This window comes from Triticum aestivum, chromosome 1B, assembly GCF_018294505.1.
Source record: "Triticum aestivum cultivar Chinese Spring chromosome 1B, IWGSC CS RefSeq v2.1, whole genome shotgun sequence".
NCBI lineage: Eukaryota > Viridiplantae > Streptophyta > Magnoliopsida > Poales > Poaceae > Triticum > Triticum aestivum.
The window spans coordinates 429501826-429523169 of NC_057795.1; the positions used below are offsets into that span (position 1 = coordinate 429501826).

General features: G+C 42.7%; 1 protein-coding gene across 1 annotated transcript; it reads right to left on the reverse strand.

Moving 5' to 3' along the window:
• Positions 1–19144: 19144 nt before the first annotated feature.
• LOC123092103 (serine/threonine-protein phosphatase 7 long form homolog) lies at positions 19145–21000 on the reverse strand. The gene is made up of 5 exons (XM_044513788.1): positions 20811–21000; positions 20102–20720; positions 19764–20015; positions 19465–19685; positions 19145–19385 (listed from the first exon to the last, which is right to left on the reverse strand). Exons 2-5 carry the CDS (start codon positions 20663–20665, stop codon positions 19235–19237), a joined length of 1188 nt encoding a protein of 395 aa, XP_044369723.1. The 5' UTR covers positions 20666–20720; positions 20811–21000; the 3' UTR covers positions 19145–19234.
• Between the last annotated feature and the right edge of the window lie 344 nt (positions 21001–21344).

Consider the following 21344-nt stretch of genomic DNA (forward strand, 5'->3'; position numbering starts at 1 on the left):
ATGTATTTCCTCCTCGATTTGGTTGTATGAACTACTCCCAAGTTGAAGTACCGTGTGTTATGAACTATATGTGTCATGAAGTACTTTGTGCATATGTTGTCTACTTGCTATCAATCCTATAGTACATCATCATACTATGTGTGCATATGCTACCTTCACACTTCTCCGTTTGTCAAAAAAACGCTAAGTACAAGTGCCACGCCTAGCTCTGAGGCGTTGCACTGTTTAGTGCGGCGCCTCCTAGCTAGGCGCCACACCAGGCTGTATCTGTCCGTAGCTTATGTTGCTCCCTGGATAGTCTACCCAGGCGTGCAATGCCTCAGAGCTAGGCATTGCACTGCACGGTGTGGCGCCTAGCTCGGAGGCATTGCATGCCTACGTAGAGCAATCCAGAGAGCAACAGAAAGTTTGCACCCATTTTGGGGGGCAAACAATCTCTAAGTGTTGGTGTGGCGCCTAGCTAGGAGGCGCCACACTATATAGTGCAACGCCTCCGAGCTGGGCGTTGCACAATACAATGCGGCGCCTCCTGATACATCTCTGTCGTATCTACTTTTCCAAACACTTTTGCCCTTGTTTTGGACTCTAACTTGTATGATTTGAATGGAGTTAACCCGGACTAACGCTGTTTTCAGCAGAATTGCCATGGTGTTGTTTTATGTGCAAAAAACAAAAGTTCTCGGAATGACCTGAAACTCCACGGAATATCTTAGAATAAATAATAAAAAATCCTCGCCAAAGATGAAGGCCAGGGGGCCCACACCCTGTTCACGAGGGTGGGGGGCACGCCCCTCCCCCCTGGGCGCGCCCCCTACCTCGTGGGCCCCCTGGTGGCCCTCCGACGCCAACTCCAACTCCATATATTGGCTTTCGGGGAGAAAAAAATGAGAGAGAAAGTTTCATCGCGTTTTACGATACGGAGCCGCCGCCAAGCCCTAATCTCTCTCGGGAGGGCTGATCTAGAGTCCGTTCGGGGCTCTGGAGAGGGGGATTCGTCGCCGTCGTCATCATCAACCATCCTCCATCACCAATTTCATGATGCTCACCGCCGTGCGTGAGTAATTGCATCGTAGGCTTGCTGGATGGTGATGGGTTGGATGAGATTTATCATGTAATCGAGTTAGTTTTGTTAGGGTTTGATCCCTAGTATCCACTATGTTCTGAGATTGATGTTGCTATGACTTTGCTATGCTTAATGCTTGTCACTAGGGCCCGAGTGCCATGATTTCAGATATGAACCTATTATGTTTTCATGAATATATGTGTGTTCTAGATCCTATCTTGCAAGTCTATAGTCACCTACTATGTGTTATGATCCGGCAACCCCGAAGTGACAATAATCGGGACCACTCCCGGTGATGACCGTAGTTTGAGGAGTTCATGTATTCACTATGTGCTAATGCTTTGTTCCGGTTCTCTATTAAAGGAGGCCTTAATATCCCTTAGTTTCCATTAGGACCCCGCTGCCACAGGAGGGTAGGACAAAAGATATCATGCAAGTTCTTTTCCATAAGCACGTATGACTATATATGGAATACATGCCTACATTACATTGATGAACTGGAGCTAGTTATGTGTCACCCTATGTTATGACTGTTACATGATGAACCACATCTGGCATAATTATCCATCGCTAATCCGGTGCCTACGAGTTTTCCATATACTGGTTTACGCTTATTTACTTTTCCGTTGCTACTATTACAATCACTACAAAATACTAAAAACATTACTTTTACTGTCTTTACTTTTGTTACCGTTACCACCACTATCATATTACTTTGCTACTAAACACTTTGCTGCAGATATTAAGTTTCCAGGTGTGGTTGAAAAGACAACTCAGCTGCTAATACTTGAGAATATTCTTTGGCTCCCCTTGTGTCGAATCAACAAATTTGGGTTGAATACTCTACCCTCGAAAACTGTTGCGATCCCCTATACTTGTGGGTTATCAAGACCTTTTTCTGGTGCCGTTGCTGGGGAGCATAACTCTATTCCTTGAGTCACTTGGGATTTATATCTGCTAGTCACTATGAAGAATTTGAAAGCTGATCGAACTACTATTTTGCCCTCAACTACGAGGGGAGGTAAGGGATTGCCATCTAGCCTTGCACTAGATTCTCCTTCTGTTATGAGTAAGTTTGCGACACCTAAACCTACTACTGCTATTGATTCTGATATGTCGCATGTTATTGATGATGCCACTTCTGCTATGCATGATACTTATGATGAAACTACTTCTATGCTTGATACTACTGTGCCACTCGGTGAATTTCGTGATGAGCAAATTGCTAGGTCTAGAGAAAGAGAAATTATTGAACCTGAACACGATGATGATAGTGATGATGAGCCTATGCCCGCTATTCCTGAGGGTTATCTTTTTAGTGCTGAATCTTTTGAAGCTGTTGTTGCTTGCCAGGATAGTCTTGAACGTAAGAGGTTGCTAACTAAGTGGAGTAAAGAATCTTTTAGAGGTAGGATGAGACCCGACCCTACTTTTGCTACTTCACCTATCTGTGTTCCTGATTATGATTATTATGATATTTCTGTCGATCCAGATATAATTACTTTGGTTGAATCTGATCCTTTTTATGGCTACGAATCTGAAACTGTTGTGGCACATCTTCGTAAGTTAGATGATATAGCTGCCATGTTTACTAATATCCTGAGATCGCGCCACTTTTATATACTCAAAATATTTCCGTTCTCATTAAAGGGTGATGCTAAGAAATGGTTTAATTCTCTTGATCCTGGTTGTGTGCAAAGTCCCCAGGATATGATTTATCACTTCTCTGCTAAATATTTCCCTGCTCATAAGAAACAAGCTGCTTTGAGGGAAATATACAATTTTGTGCAAATTGAAGAAGAGAGTCTCCCATAAGCTTGGGGGAGGCTTCTCAAGTTACTTAATGCTTTGCCTGATCATCCTCTTAAGAAACCTGAAATATTTGATATCTTTTATAATGGACTAACTGATGCTTCTAGAGATTACCTGGATAGTTGTGCTGGTTCTCTTTTCAGGGAAAGAACACCGGATGACGCTGAACTTCTATTGAATAATATGTTGGCTAATGAAAATAATTGGGCACCTCCCGAGCCAACTCCTAAGCCAACTCCTGAGCCAGCTCCTGAGCCTATTACTGAGCCTATTCCTAAACCAACTCCGAAGAAGAGAGGTGTTCTATTTCTCAGTCCCGAAGATATGCAAGAGGCAAAGAAATCTATGAAAGAAAAAGGTATTAAAGCTGAAGATGTTAAGAATTTACCTCCTATTGAAGAAATACATGGTCTTAATTTACCGCCTGTTGAAGAAGTATATGATCTCAATTATTTACTGAAGAACCTCCCGATATCCCGACACAGGTAGTAAAGGTAAATTCTCTCTATAGATATGATAAAGCTGAAGTTCCTCCTACTAAAATTGCTAGTCAGTGCTTGGATGAGTTTGATGACTTTATGTTTAAGCAAGATGACTTTAATGCTTATTTTGGTAGACAATTAAAACATAATACCTTTATGATTAAACGCTTGAGTGATTATATGGCTGATATTAGAGGTGAACTTAAACTTGTTAGCAAACATGCTTCTATGGTTACGACTCAAGTAGAACAAGTACTTAAAGCTCAGAAAGAAGTGCTCGATGAAATGAATAGTAAGAAAAATGATTATGCTGTTAGAGTGGCTACTAGAACTAGTAGAATGACTCAGGAACCTTTGGATCCTGAAGGCCACCCTAAGAGAATCGAGCAAGATTCTCAGAGAAATAATATTGATCTGCCTAGTTCTTCTAAGAGGAAGAAAAAGAAAAATGATAGGACTGTGCAAACTTCTAGTGAACCTATTACTGAACCACCTGATAATCCAAATGATATCTCTATGTCTGATGCTGAAACACAATCAGGTGATGAACGTGAACCTAGTGATAATGTTAATGTTAATGTTCATGTTGATGCTCAACCTAGTAATGATAATGAAGTAGAAGTTGAACCTGTTGTTGATCTTGATAACCCACAATCAAAGAATCAACGTTATGATAAAAGAGACTTCGTTGCTACGAAACATGGTAAAGAAAGAGAACCATGGGTTCAAAAACCCATGCCTTTTCCTCCCAAACCATCCAAGAAAAAGGATGATGAGGATTTTGAGTGCTTTGCTGAAATGATTAGACCCATCTTTTTGCGTATGCGATTAACTGATGTGCTCAAAACAAATCCTTATGCTAAGTATATGAAGGATATTATTACTAATAAAAGAAAGATACCTGAAGCTGAAATTTCCACCATGCTTGCTAATTACACCTTTAAGGGTGGAATACCAAAGAAACTTGGAGATCCCGGAGTGCCTACTATACCATGCTCCATTAAAAGAAATTATGTTAAAACCGCTTTATGTGATCTTGGAGCCGGTGTTAGTGTCATGCCTCTCTCTTTATATCGTAGACTTGACTTGAATAAGTTGACACCTACTGAAATATCTTTGCAAATGGCTGATAAATCAACTGCTATACCTGTCGGTATTTGTGAGGATGTGCCTGTTGTGGTTGCAAACGTTACTATTTTAATGAACTTTGTTATTCTTGATATTCCCGAGGATGATAGTATGTCTATTATTCTTGGAAGACCTTTCCTTAATACTGCAGGGGCTATCAATGATTGCAACAAAGGCAATGTCACTTTTCATGTTAATGGCAATGAGCACACGGTGCACTTTCCGAGGAAACAACCTCAAGTTTATAGTCTCAACTCTATTGGAAAAGTTCCATCGATTATATTTGGAGGTTTTGAATTTCCTCTCCCTACTGTCAAGAAAAAGTATGATATTCTTATTGTTGGGGATTTTCATATCCCCGTTGAGGTAACTTAGTGTCATTCGAAATTTCTCCAGCTCCGGGATTATTCGGAATGAGTTTGTTAACAAGACTTGATCAACCTTGTTAGCGGGTTCATTTTGATGATCACGAGATGGATGAAACTAGAAGCACAACTTTCTGTACCCTCTTTATATTTTCTGTTATTTAGTAGAAATAAAGTAAAATAGTATTTTTCTGTCTGATTCCTGACTTATCCATGCAATACAAAAATATCCCGAAAATAAAAGTCCTCAGAATGCCATGCCAATTTAATATGATTTTTTTGGGAATATTTGAGAATTTACTGTGCAAAAATTACCACGGGGGGAGCTACCCCCTGGGCGCGCCCCCCTGCCTCGTGGGCCCATGGTGGCCCTCCTCCACTTATTCCTGCACCCATTTTCTTCCTCTGTCTCACACAAACACGAAAAACCAACTCAAGCACGAGTTCCAGCCCCTGTTGCTGTGATTTTCGATCTCCTTGCTCAAAGCACCTCTCGCAAAACTGCTTGGGGAGATTGTTCCTTGGTATGTGACTCCTCCATTGGTCCAATTAGTTTTTGTTCTAGTGCTTTATTCATTGCAAATTCGTGCTGCATAGGTGACCATGTTCTTGAGCTTGCATGTCAAATTTATATGGTTCCAAGTAGTTCTAATGCTTGATATAGGCCCTAGGCACTTGTGGGAGTTGTTGCTATCAATTTTATTGAAGTTGGTTCACTTTTATTTGAAGTTACTAAAAATTTCAGAAATTTTTCAGAGGAAACAATATGCTTAGGAGGATGTTCCAAGGTGGTCCTTCAAGGAAGCAAGGTCCCAGGCTTGCAATACATGATGCTGACGAGGAACCACCAAGAGACGCACTCGTGAGGCCCTGTCAATGGCCTTCAGAAAATTTTATGAATCAAGTGGGAATTAAAGAAGAATTTTACGCATATTTGCGTAATGCCGATCTTGAGGACTTTGAAGCTGATAAATGCCCACAGTATCGTGACCTTACAAGTTCATTTGTGGGGAGGTTTGATTTTTCAACTTCGCATAATTCTCCTTCGGTCATGTTTGACCTTTATGAAAAATCTTATACCATGGACTTAGAGGATTTCACTCTTGCATGCAAACTTCCATCTTGGGGTAGTATTAGGGATCCCCCTAAATCTGAATATAGAGACTTTCTTGCTAGAATAACTGTGGGGGAATCTAGAGATATAGCGCAGGCCACTATAGGGAGCATTCACTTTCCTGCTATACATTATTTGGCTCTCTTCATTGGTAGATGTATAATTGCTAAGGATGAAGCATGTCACATGTGTGCCCCGGATCTCAGCATTCTCAGAAGTGCTGTGTTAGGAGACCAATCTTATCATATGGGCGCCATTGTAGCTCGTAGGTTGCATCAGAATAGGCATAATGGAGATTTCTTTGGAGGAATTTATGCAACCCGCTTAGCTAATTTTCTTGATGTAGACATTCGTGAGGGTGATATGGAGTTACCCTCTTCTTATTTAGATCTTGATCCTATGTTTTCTCACCAGTTCATTGAGAGGACTGGACCACCTTACCAGTATCGACTAATCTTTAACAAATGGCATGTGGTCCGTGTTGCTCTTCCTGCTCCTACCTTCTTTGATTTTCAGGCGAGAGGAAGATATATTATTACCAGAGAGGAGGTAGATGAGTACGAAAGGAGAGTGGAGGCTGCTCGACTCCACGCTACAGCTCAGGCGGCGATAGCCGCTGTGTCACATTACGACCCCAGCTTCACCTACGGATATCCGCCAGGCCACCCCTGGCAATAGACCAACTTAGGCCAAAAGCCTAAGCTTGGGGGAGTACGTATTTCCCACCGACATTACATTCATGTTCACACACACTCATTGCTAGATGTCGGTGCTTATACTCTTTCACTGTAATATCCATGCTAGTTTATTTTCTTTTTCCTGCTTTCTTCTTGTGTGTTTGATAAACTTTAAGAAAAACCAAAAAAAATTAGTTAGTTTACTTTCCATGCTTGTAGTAGAATTAAAAAGAAAACCCAAAAATATTTCCCGTTCTTCTTTTTACTTGTTGGGAGCTTTCCCGTGTAAATAGTTTTTATTTCTTTTCCTTTCTTTGGGGGTCGAGAAGACTATATTGAAAATGCTTAGCGGCTCTCATATGCATGATTGATTATTCAAAACTTAGAGCCCATATTACTTGTCTTCTCTCTTGAGTTGAATGCTTGCAGATTCCAGCTTAGTCCAATGCACGTGCACTCTTATTATTATACACACCATTCGGTCGTGCAAGTGAAAGGCAATAATGATGATATATGATGGACTTATTGGGAAGAGAAAAGCTGGTATGAACTCGACCTCTCTTGTTGTTGTAAATATGATGATTCATCATTCTTGATTCAGCTATTATGAAGTAAACATATTTGCAATGACATTTAGAGATTATAGTTGCTTGTGCCATGTTTGATTAGCTATGAGTTATAATGGTTTACCTTGCGTGCCAACATGCTATTGAGATGATTATTATGTGGTATGATAGGATGGTATCCTCCTTTAAATGCATTGAGTGACTCGACTTGGCACATGTTCACGCATGTAGTTGAATCCAATCAACATAGCCTTCATGATATTTATGTTCATGGTGGATTATATCCTACTCATGCTTATATTCGGTGTAAATTAATTTTAATGCATGTTTACAACTATTGTCGCTCTCTCAGTTGGTCGCTTCCCAGTATTTTGCTAGCCTTCACCTGTACTAAGCGGGAATACTGCTTGTGCATCCAAACTCCTTAAACCCCAAAGTTATTCCATATGAGTCCACCATACCTTCCTGTATGCGGTATTTACCTGCCGTTCCAAGTAAATTGGTATGTGCCAAACTCTAAACCTTCAAATAAACATTCTGTTTTGCATGCTCAAATAGCTCATATGTTAACTAGAGCTGCCCTTATATTCCGTGTTAGGCGGGTTATTCTCAAGAGGAGTGGACTCCGCTCCTCATTCACGAGAAAATGGCAGGTATTCGGGATGCCCAGTCCCATGCTTTGTGCAAACTAAATCAAAATAACTGCAAACAAAACTCCCCTTGGGACCCGTTGAATGTTGGAGGCACTCGTTGTTTCGAGCAAGCCATGGATTGATGCTTGTGGAGGAAGGGGAGTATAAACTTTACCATTATGTTTGGGAACCACCTATAATCTGTTTAGCATGGAAGATATCGTCGTCTTTTAGTTGTTATGTTGACAATGAAAGTATGCCGCTCAAAATATAATTTATCTCTATTTCAAAATCGAGCTCTGGCACCTCTACAAATCCCAGCTTCCCTCTGTGAAGGGCCTATCTATTTACTTTTATGTTGAGTCATCACCCTTCTTATTAAAAGGCACCCGCTGGAGAGCACACTGTCGTTTGCATTCATTATGATTGGTTTATATTGGGTATGACTTGACTGGATCTCTTTTACCATGAATTACAATGTTTAGTCAGTCCTTGATCTTTAAAGGTGCTCTGCATTTTTGTTTTGCGGTCTCAGAAAGGGCTAGCGAGATACCATTTTGTTATATCAAGTTATGATTATTTTGAGAAAGTGTTGTCATCCGAGTTTTATTATTATGGCTCGCTAGCTGATTATGCTATCGATATGAGTAATTGTGAGACCTACGTGTTATTGTGAGTATGGTTAGTTCATAATAATTGCTGAAACTTGAATGTTGGCTTTTCATGTTTAAAACAACAAGAGCAAATAGAGTTTGTAAAAGTTTTTCTTTTCCTCTTTCAGTTTGTCAACTGAATTGCTTGAGGACAAGCAAGGGTTTAAGCTTGGGGGAGTTGATACGTCTCCGTTGTATCTACTTTTCCAAACACTTTTGCCCTTGTTTTGGACTCTAACTTGTATGATTTGAATGGAACTAACCCGGACTGACACTGTTTTTAGCAGAATTGCCATGGTGTTGTTTTATGTGCAGAAAACAAAAGTTCCCGGAATGACCTGAAACTCCACGAAATATCTTAGAATAAATAATAAAAAATCCTCGCCAAAGATGAAGGCCAGGGGGCCCACACCCTGTTCACGAGGGTGGGGGGCACGCCCCTCCCCCCTGGGCGCGCCCCCCTACCTCATGGGCCCCCTGGTGGCCCTCCAACGCCAACTCCAACTCCATATATTGGCTTTCGGGGAGAAAAAAATGAGAGAGAAAGTTTCATCGCGTTTTACGATACGGAGCCGCCGCCAAGCCCTAATCTCTCTTGGGAGGGTTGATCTGGAGTCCGTTCGGGGCTCCGGAGAGGGGGATTCGTCGCCGTCGTCATCATCAACCATCCTCCATCACCAATTTCATGATGCTCACCGCCGTGCGTGAGTAATTGAATTGTAGGCTTGCTGGACGGTGATGGGTTGGATGAGATTTATCATGTAATTGAGTTAGTTTTGTTAGGGTTTGATCCCTAGTATCCACTATGTTCTGAGATTGATGTTGCTATGACTTTGCTATGCTTAATGCTTGTCGCTAGGGCCCGAGTGCCATGATTTCAGATCTGAACCTATTATGTTTTCATGAATATATGTGTGTTCTAGATCCTATCTTGCAAGTCTATAGTCACCTACTATGTGTTATGATCCGGCAACCCCGAAGTGACAATAATCGGGACCACTCCCGGTGATGACCGTAGTTTGAGGAGTTCATGTATTCACTATGTGCTAATGCTTTGTTCCGGTTCTCTATTAAAAGGAGGCCTTAATATCCCTTAGTTTCCATTAGGACCCCGCTGCCACGGGAGGGTAGGACAAACGATGTCATGCAAGTTCTTTTCCATAAGCACGTATGACTATATATGGAATACATTGCCTACATTACATTGATGAACTGGAGCTAGTTCTGTGTCACCCTATGTTATGACTGTTACATGATGAACCACATCCGGCATAATTATCCATCGCTAATCCGGTGCCTACGAGTTTTCCATATACCGGTTTACGCTTATTTACTTTTCCGTTGCTACTGTTACAATCACTACAACCAAAAACATTACTTTTACTGTCTTTACTTTTGTTACCGTTACCACCACTATCATATTACTTTGCTACTAAACACTTTGCTGCAGATATTAAGTTTCCAGGTGTGGTTGAATTGACAACTCAGCTGCTAATACTTGAGAATATTCTTTGGCTCCCCTTGTGTCGAATCAACAAATTTGGGTTGAATACTCTACCCTCGAAAACTGTTGCGATCCCCTATACTTGTGGGTTATCACCTCCTAGCTAGGCGCCACACCAGGCTGTATCTAGCTGTAGCTTCTGTTGCTCCCTAGAATGTTTACCCAGGCGTGCAACACCTCTGAGCTGGGCATTGCACTACACAGTGTAGAGCCTAGCTCAGAGGCGTTGCATGCCTGGGTAAACATTCCAGAGAGCAACAGAAAGGTTGCACCCACTTTGGGGGGCAAAAAATTGCTAAGTGTTGGTGTGGCGCCTAGCTAGGAGGCGCCGCATTGTATAGTGCAACGCCTCCGGGCTAGGCGTTGCACAATACAATGCGGTGCCTCGCCAGGCTGTACCTGGTTGTACCTTATGTTGCCCTCTAGAATGTTTACCCAGGCGTGCAACACCTTTGAGCTAGGCGTTGCACTGCACACTATGGCGCCTAGCTCCGAGGCATTGCACTATACAGTGTGGCGCCTCTTTGCTGGGCGCTGCACAAGCACTTTGTGTTTTTTTAACCCTCAAACTTGGTCATTTCAGACACATGTTAAGGCACATTTTCAGGCACATATACTTACATCACAGAATAAACAATAATGATCATGATGACATTTTAAATGAAGGAAATATGCCCTACAGGCAATAATAAAGTTATTATTTATTTCCTTATATCATGATAAATGTTTATTATTCATGCTAGAATTGTATTAACCGGAAACATAATACTTGTGTGAATACATAGACAAACAGAGTGTCACTAGTATGCCTCTACTTGACTAGCTCGTTGATCAAAGATGGTTATGTTTCCTAGCCATAGACATGTGTTGTCATTTGATTAACGACATCACATCATTAGAAGAATGATGTGATTGACTTAACCCATTCCGTTAGCTTAGCACTCGATCGTTTAGTATGCTGCTATTGCTTTCTTCATGACTTATACATGTTCCTATGACTATGAGATTATGCAACTCCTGTTTACCGGAGGAACACTTTGTGTGCTACCAAACGTCACAACGTAACTGGGTGATTATAAAGGTGCTCTATAAGTGTCTCCGAAGGTACTTGTTGGGTTGGCATATTTCGAGATTAGGATTTGTCACTCCGATTGTCGGAGAGGTATCTCTGGGCCCACTCGGTAATGCACATCACTTAAAGCCTTGCAAGCATTGCAACTAATGAGTTAGTTGTGGGATGATGTATTATGGAACGAGTAAAGAGACTTGCCAGTAACGAGATTGAACTAGGTATTGAGATACCGACGATCGCATCTCGGGCAAGTAACATACCGATGACAAAGGGAACAACGTATGTTGTTATGCGGTTTGACCGATAAAGATCTTCGTAGAATATGTGGGAGCCAATATGGGCATCCAGGTCCCGCTATTGGTTATTGACCGGAAACGTGTCTCGGTCATGTCTACATAGTTCTCGAACCCGTAGGGTCCGCACACTTAACGTTTCGTTGATGATATAGTATTATATGAGTTATGTATATTGGTGACCGAATGTTGTTCGGAGTCCCGGATGAGATCATGGACATGACGAGGAACTCCGGAATGGTCTAGAGATAAAGTTTGATATATGGGATAATAGTGTTTGATCTCCGGAAGGGTTCCGGAATTCACCGGAAGGGGTTCCGGATGTTTCCCGAAATGTTTGGGTACGAGAACACGTTATTTGGGCCAAAGGGGAAAGCCCACGAGGCTTTTGGAAAGTGCAAAAGGAATTTTTGCGGAGACTAGAGGCTAGACGCCAAGAACCCTGGCGTCTAGGGGGTAGACGTCGGGAACCCTGGCGTCTAGCCCTGGAGTCTGTGTAGGACTCTTGCCTTTCGGGAAAACCCGACTTTGAGGAGGCTTTTACTCCAAGTTTCGACCCCAGGGCTCAACATATAAATAGAGGGGCAGGGCTAGCACCAAAGAGACATCAAGAAACACCAAGCCGTGTGCCGGCAACCCCGTCCCCTCTAGTTTATCCTCCGTCATAGTTTCTGTAGTGCTTAGGCGAAGCCCTGCGGAGATTGTTCTTCACCAACACCGTCACCACGCCGTCGTGCTACCGGAACTCATCTACCACTTCACTCGTCTTGCTGGATCGAGAAGGCGAGGACGTCATTGAGCTGAACGTGTGCAGAACTCGGAGGTGCCGTGCGTTCGGTACTTGGATCGGTCGGATCGTGAAGACGTATGACTACATCAACTGCGTTGATAAACGCTTCCGCTTAGAGATCTTCAAGGATATGAAGATACACTCCCCCTCTCGTTGCTATGCATCACCATGATCTTGCATGTGCGTAGGATTTTTTTTGAAATTACTACGCTCCCAATAGTGGCATCCGAGCCAGGTTTTATGCGTAGATGTTATATGCACGAGTAGAACACAAGTGAGTTGTGGGGGATACAAGTCATACTGCTTACCAGCATGTCATACTTTGGTTCGGCGGTATTGTTGGATGAAGCGGCCCGGACCGACATTACGCGTACGCTTACGCGAGACTGGTTCTACCGACGTGCTTTGTACACAGGTGGCTGGCGGGTGTCAGTTTATCCACTTGAGTTGAACCGAGTGTGGCTATGCTCGGTCCTTGAGAAGGTTAAAACAACACTAACTTGACGAACTATCATTGTGGTTTTGATGCGTAGGTAAGAACGGTTCTTGCTAAGCCCATAGCAGACACATAAAACTTGCAACAACAAAGTAGAGGACGTCTAACTTGTTTTTGCAGGGCATGTTGTGATGTGATATTGTCAAGGCATGATGCTATATTTTATTGTATGAGATGATCATGTTTTGTAACCGAGTTATCGGCAACTGGCAGGAGCCATATGGTTGTCGCTTTATTGTATGCAATGAAATCGCCCTGTAATTGCTTTACTTTATCACTAAGCGGTAGCAATAGTCGTAGAAGCAATAGTTGGCGAGACGACAATGATGCTACGATGGAGATCAAGGTGTCGCGCCGGTGACGATGGTGATCATGACGGTGCTTCGGAGATGGAGATCACAAGCACAAGATGATGATGGCCATATCATATCACTTATATTGATTGCATGTGATGTTTATCTTTTATGCATCTTATCTTGCTTTGATTGACGGTAGCATTATAAGATGATCTCTCACTAAAATTTCATGATAAAAGTGTTCTCCCTGAGTATGCACCATTGCCAAAGTTCGTCGTGCCCAGACACCACGTGATGATCGGGTGTGATAAGCTCTACGTCCATCTACAAAGGGTGCAAGCCAGTGTTGCACACGCAGAATACTCAGGTTAAACTTGACGAGCCTAGCATATGCAGATATGGCCTCGGAACACTGAGACCGAAAGGTCGAGCGTGAATCATATAGTAGATATGATCAACATAATGATGTTCACCATTGAAAGCTACTCCATTTCACGTGATGATCGGTTATGGTTTAGTTGATTTGGATCACGTGATCACTTAGAGGATTAGAGGGATGTCTATCTAAGTGGGAGTTCTTAAGTAATATGATTAATTGAACTTAAATTTATCATGAACTTAGTACCTGATAGTATCTTGCTTGTCTATGTTTATTGTAGATAGATGGCCCGTGCTGTTGTTCTGTTGAATTTTAATGCGTTCCTTGAGAAAGCAAAGTTGAAAGATGATGGTAGCAATTACACGGACTGGGTCCGTAACTTGAGGATTATCCTCATTGCTGCACAGAAGAATTACGTCCTGGAAGCACCGCTAGGTGCCAAACCTGCTGCAGGAGCAACACCAGATGTTATGAACGTCTGGCAGAGCAAAGCTGATGACTACTCGATAGTTCAGTGTGCCATGCTTTACGGCTTAGAACCGAGACTTCAACGACGTTTTGAACGTCATGGAGCATATGAGATGTTCCAGGAGTTGAAGTTAATATTTCAAGCAAATGCCCGGATTGAGAGATATGAAGTCTCCAATAAGTTCTACAGCTGCAAGATGGAGGAGAATAGTTCTGTCAGTGAGCATATACTCAAAATGTCTGGGTATAATAATCACTTGATTCAACTGGGAGTTAATCTTCCGGATGATAGCGTCATTGACAGAATTCTTCAATCACTGCCACCAAGCTACAAGAGCTTTGTGATGAACTATAACATGCAAGGGATGGACAAGACAATTCCCGAGCTCTTTGCAATGCTAAAGGCTGCGGAGGTAGAAATCAAGAAGGAGCATCAAGTGTTGATGGTCAATAACACCACCAGTTTCAAGAAAAAGGGCAAAGGGAAGAAAAAGGGGAACTTCAAGAAGAACAACAAGCAAGTTGCTGCTCAGGAGAAGAAACCCAAGTCTAGACCTAAGCCTGAGACTGAGTGCTTCTACTGCAAGCAGACTGGTCACTGGAAGCGGAACTGCCCCAAGTATTTGGCGGATAAGAAGGATGGCAAGGTGAACAAAGGTATATGTGATATACATGTTATTGATGTATACCTTGCTAGAGCTCGCAGTAGCACATGCGTATTTGATACTGGTTCTGTTGCTAATATTTGCAACTCGAAACAGGGACTACGAATTAAGCGAACTCTGGCCAAGGACGAGGTGACGATGCGCGTGGGAAATGGTTCCAAAGTCGATGTGATCGCCGTCGGCACGCTACCTCTACATCTACCTACGGGATTAGTAATAGACCTAAATAATTGTTATTTGGTGCCAGCGTTCAGCATGAACATTATATCTGGATCTTGTTTGATGCGAGACGGTTATTCATTTAAATCAGAGAATAATGGTTGTTCTATTTATATGAGTAATATCTTTTATGGTCATGCACCCTTGAAGAGTGGTCTATTTTTGATGAATCTCGATAGTAGTGATACACGTATTCATAATGTTGAAGCCAAAAGATGCAGAGTTGATAATGATAGTGCAACTTATTTGTGGCACTGCCGTTTAGGTCATATCGGTGTAAAGCGCATGAAGAAACTCCATACTGGTGGACTTTTGGAACCACTTGATTATGAATCACTTGGTACTTGCGAACCGTGCCTCATGGGCAAGATGACTAAAACGCCGTTCTCCGGTACTATGGAGAGAGCAATAGATTTGTTGGAAATAATGCATACAGATGTATGTGGTCCGATGAATGTTGAGGCTCGTGGCGGATATCGTTATTTCCTCACCTTCACAGACGATTTAAGCAGATATGGGTATATCTACTTAATGAAACATAAGTCTGAAACGTTTAAAAAGTTCAAAGAATTTCAGAGTGAAGTTGAAAATCATCGTAACAAGAAAATAAAGTTTCTATGATCTGGTCGTGGAGGAGAATATTTGAGTTACGAATTTGGTCTACATTTGAAACAATGCGGAATAGTTTCGCAACTCACGCCACCCGGAACACCACAACGTAATGGTGTGTCCGAACGTCGTAATTGTACTTTACTAGATATGGTGCGATCTATGATGTCTCTTACTGATTTACCGCTATCGTTTTGGGGTTATGCTTTAGAGATGGCTGCATTCACGTTAAATAGGGCACCATCAAAATCCGTTGAGACGATGCCTTATGAACTGTGGTTTGGCAAGAAACCAAAGTTGTCATTTCTTAAAGTTTGGGGCTGCAATGCTTATGTGAAAAAGCTTCAACCTGATAAGCTCGAACCCAAATCGGAGAAATGTGTCTTCATAGGATACCCAAAGGAGACTATTGGGTACACCTTCTATCACAGATCCGAAGGCAAGACATTCGTTGCTAAGAATGGATCCTTTCTAGAGAAGGAGTTTCTCTCGAAAGAAGTGAGTGGGAGGAAAGTAGAACTTGATGAGGTAATTGTACCTGCTCCCTTATTGGAAAGTGGTTCATCACAGAAACCGGTTCCTGTGACGTCTACACCAATTAATGAGGAAGTTAATGATGACGATCATGAAACTTCAGATCAAGTTGTTACTGAACCTCATAGGTCAAACAGAGTAAGATCCGCACCAGAGTGGTACGGTAATCCTGTTCTGGAAGTTATGTTACTAGACCATGACGAACCTATGAACTATGAAGAAGCGATGGTGAGCCCAGATTCCGCAAAATGTCTTGAGGCCATGAAATCTGAGATGGGATCCATGTATGAGAACAAAGTGTGGACTTTGGCTGACTTGCCCGATGATCGGCAAGCCATTGAGAATAAATGGATCTTCAAGACGAAGACTGACGCTGACGGTAATGTTACTGTCTATAAAGCTCGACTTGTTGCGAAAGGTTTTCGACAAGTTCAAGGGATTGACTACGATGAGACTTTCTCACCCGTAGCGATGCTTAAGTCTGTCCGAATCATGTTAGCATTTGCCGCATTTTATGATTATGAAATTTGGCAAATGGATGTCAAAACTGCATTCCTGAATGGATTTCTAGAAGAAGAGTTGTATATGATGCAACCAGAAGGTTTTGTCGATCCAAAGGGAGCTAACAAAGTGTGCAAGCTCCAGCGATCCATTTATGGACTAGTGCAAGCCTCTCGGAGTTGGAATAAATGCTTTGATAGTGTGATCAAAGCATTTGGTTTTATACAGACTTTTGGAGAAGCCTGTATTTACAAGAAAGTGAGTGGGAGCTCTGTAGCATTTCTAACATTATATGTGGATGACATATTGTTGATTGGAAATGATATAGAATTTCTGGATAGCATAAAGGGATACTTGAATAAGAGTTTTTCAATGAAGGACCTCGGTGAAGCTGCTTATATATTGGGCATCAAGATCTATAGAGATAGATCAAGACGCTTAATTGGACTTTCACAAAGCACATACCTTGACAAAGTTTTGAAGAAGTTCAAAATGGATCAAGCAAAGAAAGGGTTCTTGCCTGTGTTACAAGGTGTGAAGTTGAGTAAGACTCAATGCTCGGCCACTGCTGAAGATAGAGAGAAAATGAAAGATGTTCCCTATGCTTCACCCATAGGCTCTATCATGTATGCAATGCTGTGTACCAGACGTGATGTGTGCCTTGCTATAAGTCTAGCAGGGAGGTACCAAAGTAATCCAGGAGTGGATCACTGGACAGCGGTCAAGAACATCCTGAAATTCCTGAAAAGGACGAAGGATATGTTTCTCGTTTATGGAGGTGACAAAGAGCTCATTGTAAATGGTTACATTGATGCAAGCTTTGACACTGATCCGGACGATTCTAAATCGCAAACTGGATACATATTTACATTGAACGGTGGAGCTGTCAGTTGGTGCAGTTCTAAACAAAGCGTCGTGGCGGGATCTACGTGTGAAGCGGAATACATAGCTGCTTCGGAAGCAGCAAATGAAGGAATCTGGATGAAGGAGTTCATATCCGATCTAGGTGTCATACCCAGTGCATCGGGTCCAATGAAAATCTTTTGTGACAATACTGTAGCAATAGCCTTGGCAAAGGAATCCAGATTTCACAAGAGAACCAAGCACATCAAGAGACGCTTCAATTCCATCCGGGATCTAGTCCAGGTGGGAGACATAGAAATTTGCAAGATACATACGGATCTGAATGTTGCAGACCCGTTGACTAAGCCTCTACCACGAGCAAAACATGATCAGCACCAAGACTCCATGGGTGTTAGAATCATTACTGTGTAATCTAGACTATTGACTCTAGTGCAAGTGGGAGACTGAAGGAAATATGTCCTAGAGGCAATAATAAAGTTATTATTTATTTCCTTATATCATGATAAATGTTTATTATTCATGCTATAATTGTATTATCCGGAAACATAATACTTGTGTGAATACATAGACAAACAGAGTGTCACTAGTATGCCTCTACTTGACTAGCTCGTTGATCAAAGATGGTTATGTTTCCTAGCCATAGACATGTGTTGTCATTTGATTAACGGGATCACATCATTGGAAGAATGATGTGATTGACTTGACCCATTCCGTTAGCTTAGCACTCGATTGTTTAGTATGTTGCTATTGCTTTCTTCATGACTTGTACATGTTCCTATGACTATGAGATTATGCAACTCCCATTTACCGGAGGAACACTTTGTGTGCGACCAAACGTCACAACGTAATTGGGTGATTATAAAGGTGCTCTACAGGTGTCTCCGAAGGTACTTGTTGGGTTAGCGTATTTCGAGATTAGGATTTGTAACTCCGATTGTCGGAGAGGTATCTTTGGGCCCACTCGGTAATGCACATCACTTAAAGCCTTGCAAGCATTGCAACTAATGAGTTAGTTGCGGGATGATGTATTATGGAACGAGTAAAGAGACTTGCCGGTAACGAGATTGAACTAGGTATTGAGATACCGATGATCGAATCTCGGACAAGTAACATAACGATGACAAAGGGAACAACGTATGTTGTTATGCGGTTTGACCGATAAAGATCTTCGTAGAATATGTGGGAGCCAATATGGGCATCCAGGTCTCGCTACTGGTTATTGACCGGAAACGTGTCTCGGTCATGTCTACATAGTTCTCGAACCCGTAGGGTCCGCACGCTTAACGTTTCGTTGACGATATAGTATTATATGAGTTATGTATATTGGTGACCGAATGTTGTTCGGAGTCCCGGATGAGATCATGGACATGACGAGGAACTCCGAAATGGTCTAGAGATAAAGTTTGATATATGGGATAATAGTGTTTGATCTCCGGAAGGGTTCCGGAATTCACTGGAAGGGGTTCCGGATGTTTCCCGAAATGTTTGGGTACGAGAACACGTTATTTGGGCCAAAGGGGAAAGCCCACGAGGCTTTTGGAAAGTGCAAAAGGAAGTTTTGCGGAGACCAAAGGCTAGACGCCAGGAACCCTGGCGTCTAGGGGGTAGACGCCGGGAACCCTGGCGTCTAGCCCCGGAGTCCGTGTAGGACTCTTGCCTTTCGGGCAAAACCGACTTTGAGGAGGCTTTTACTCCAAGTTTCGACCCCAGGGCTCAACATATAAATAGAGGGGCAGGGTTAGCACCAATGACACATCAAGAAACACCAAGCCGTGTGCCGGCAACCCCGTCCCCTCTAGTTTATCCTCCGTCATAGTTTCCATAGTGCTTAGGCGAAGCCCTGCGGAGATTGTTCTTCACCAACACCATCACCACGCCGTCGTGCTGCCGGAACTCATCTACTACTTTGCCCGTCTTGCTGGATCGAGAAGGTGAGGACGTCATCGAGCTGAACGTGTGCATCGTGAAGACGTACGACTACATCATCCGCGTTGATAAACGCTTCCGCTTAGCGATCTTCAAGGGTATGAAGATACACTCCCCCTCTCGTTGCTATGCATCACCATGATCTTGCGTGTGCGTAGGATTTTTTTTTGAAATTACTACATTCCCCAACAGCTCCACACTAAGTGCAAACTGTATGATATAATTCCTGTGATGCTTGTCCCAATGCTTGACCTTCCGCTGCCTTCTCCTATCAAACCTGCAAGTTAGAAACAGAATATTAGCACCATCGAAACCGCCGAGAAGCTGCTAAGTGCTCAAGGTTGATTATATCTTACGCGTGTAAACACTTGTCCGTGTCCTCCCACTTCGGCGGGTGTGGCTGGAACAAACCGAATTGGCGGTACACCTGATGTGGCGGGTGAAGCTCAACCGCCCAGTTGCATATGAGTGGGCACCACATATGCCTAAGATCCCTATCCCTAAGGCACATCGGATTCAGCACAAAGTCTCTAAGGTTACCAAAACTATCCCCTTTTCCATACGGCTCCCATTCCACCTGCAACATAGCATAGAATGCAAAATTGATTATGAGTTACAATAGAAGCATGAGAATCACTTAACAATGTCGAGTCACCTGTTCAGCCATGATCGTGTCCAGCTCGCTCTTGTACAACTTGTACACGACCGAGGGATTATCCGTCGTCTCATTTACCACATCCCACTTGTAAGCCCAAGTGGGGTACCGTAGTGGGTCGTCATGGTCGTTCCAATCCTCGTACTTCATGGTCTTCGGTCGTCTAACCGGCAATCGCTCCCAGCTCCATATAGAAAGTGCAAGCATACAACCACCAATACCTCCTGATTTCCTACAAGAGGCTTCATCCAACTGCACATAAAAGAGAACATGGTTGAATTAACAAGAAGATTGCATTGATAATGTAGCAATGAAGTGAAAAAGAAACAACTTTCTACCTGTCTATACAAGTAAGCCAGTGTCGCCGAACCCCAACTCCATTTGCTATCGAAGATGGTCAACGCCTTCAGCCACATCCATGGAGCATTCTTGCCCGTGCCATTAGCAAACATAGTCCTGGATATAACGTACCACATGTAGACACGAGCATATGTCTTGGCCTCATCCTCATTAGCCTTCTCGGGGCAATTAGCAAAGTTCCATGCAACCCAGGTGAAAGGAGCACCGGCTGCGACTCTTTCCTTCTTCTTGTCTTCTGCTGCTGGTTGCCGAGGCTCCGGAGGAACCATACCGATAAGGGCATGCATCTGCTCGCGCCACCCATCTGAATCGGTGCTCATACATAGAGGATTACCCTCGATAGGAAGACCGGTGATCATAGCAATATCCTGGAGTGTCACGGTCATCTCCCCGGTCCGAAGATGGAAACTGTGTGTCTCCGGCCGCCAACGATCAGTAAGCGCGGTGATTGCTGCAACATTGAGGGGTGGCGTCGACCGGCTGACCAATTGAATGAAAGGGAGGAGTCCTGTCTCCCACATACGGTGTGTATCGCTCATCATATCGCATCCCCGAAAGGTTGACCCCGTGAGATCGAAGCTTCAGAGGTTGAAGCTCCTACAAACAAGCAAATCAGAAAATTACATATGGGGCATTTGTCTTTGAAATAAACACGAAATTCATAATATCGGCCACTTTCATTATTACCTGCTGCTGCACCGACAAAGCGTACGACTGGTGTTGATGGTCCCAGTGATCATCGAGAAGGCAAACCATCCTAACAATTTCAAACAAAGCATTCTTGTCAACACGATTATCTTTTCAATACAAATAAACTAAAGTAGGCCTACTATATGCAAGATTCAAAGCATATGTATCCAAAACATTCTTGTCAATACGAGTATAATTTCAATACAAATAAACTAACCCTACTTCATACAAATATCCTTTCCATAGAAATAACATGTCAACCTATGTATCCAACCATACCTTTTCAATAAAATAAACTAAACTAGGGTTCCCCAAATCAAACAAACTAGGGTTCTAATACATGCAAGATTCAAATCAAATCAAATCAAACAAGGGTTCCCCAAATCTTCAAAATAGCATACTTTCTATGGATAGAAAGAAGGGGACCGGAGGAGAGTACCTTCTAGGATGGATTGGTGAAGAAATCCACGGACCAAATCGTCAGATATGAAGGATTTGGGAGAGGGGATTGAGAGGGGGAGAGGAGGAAGC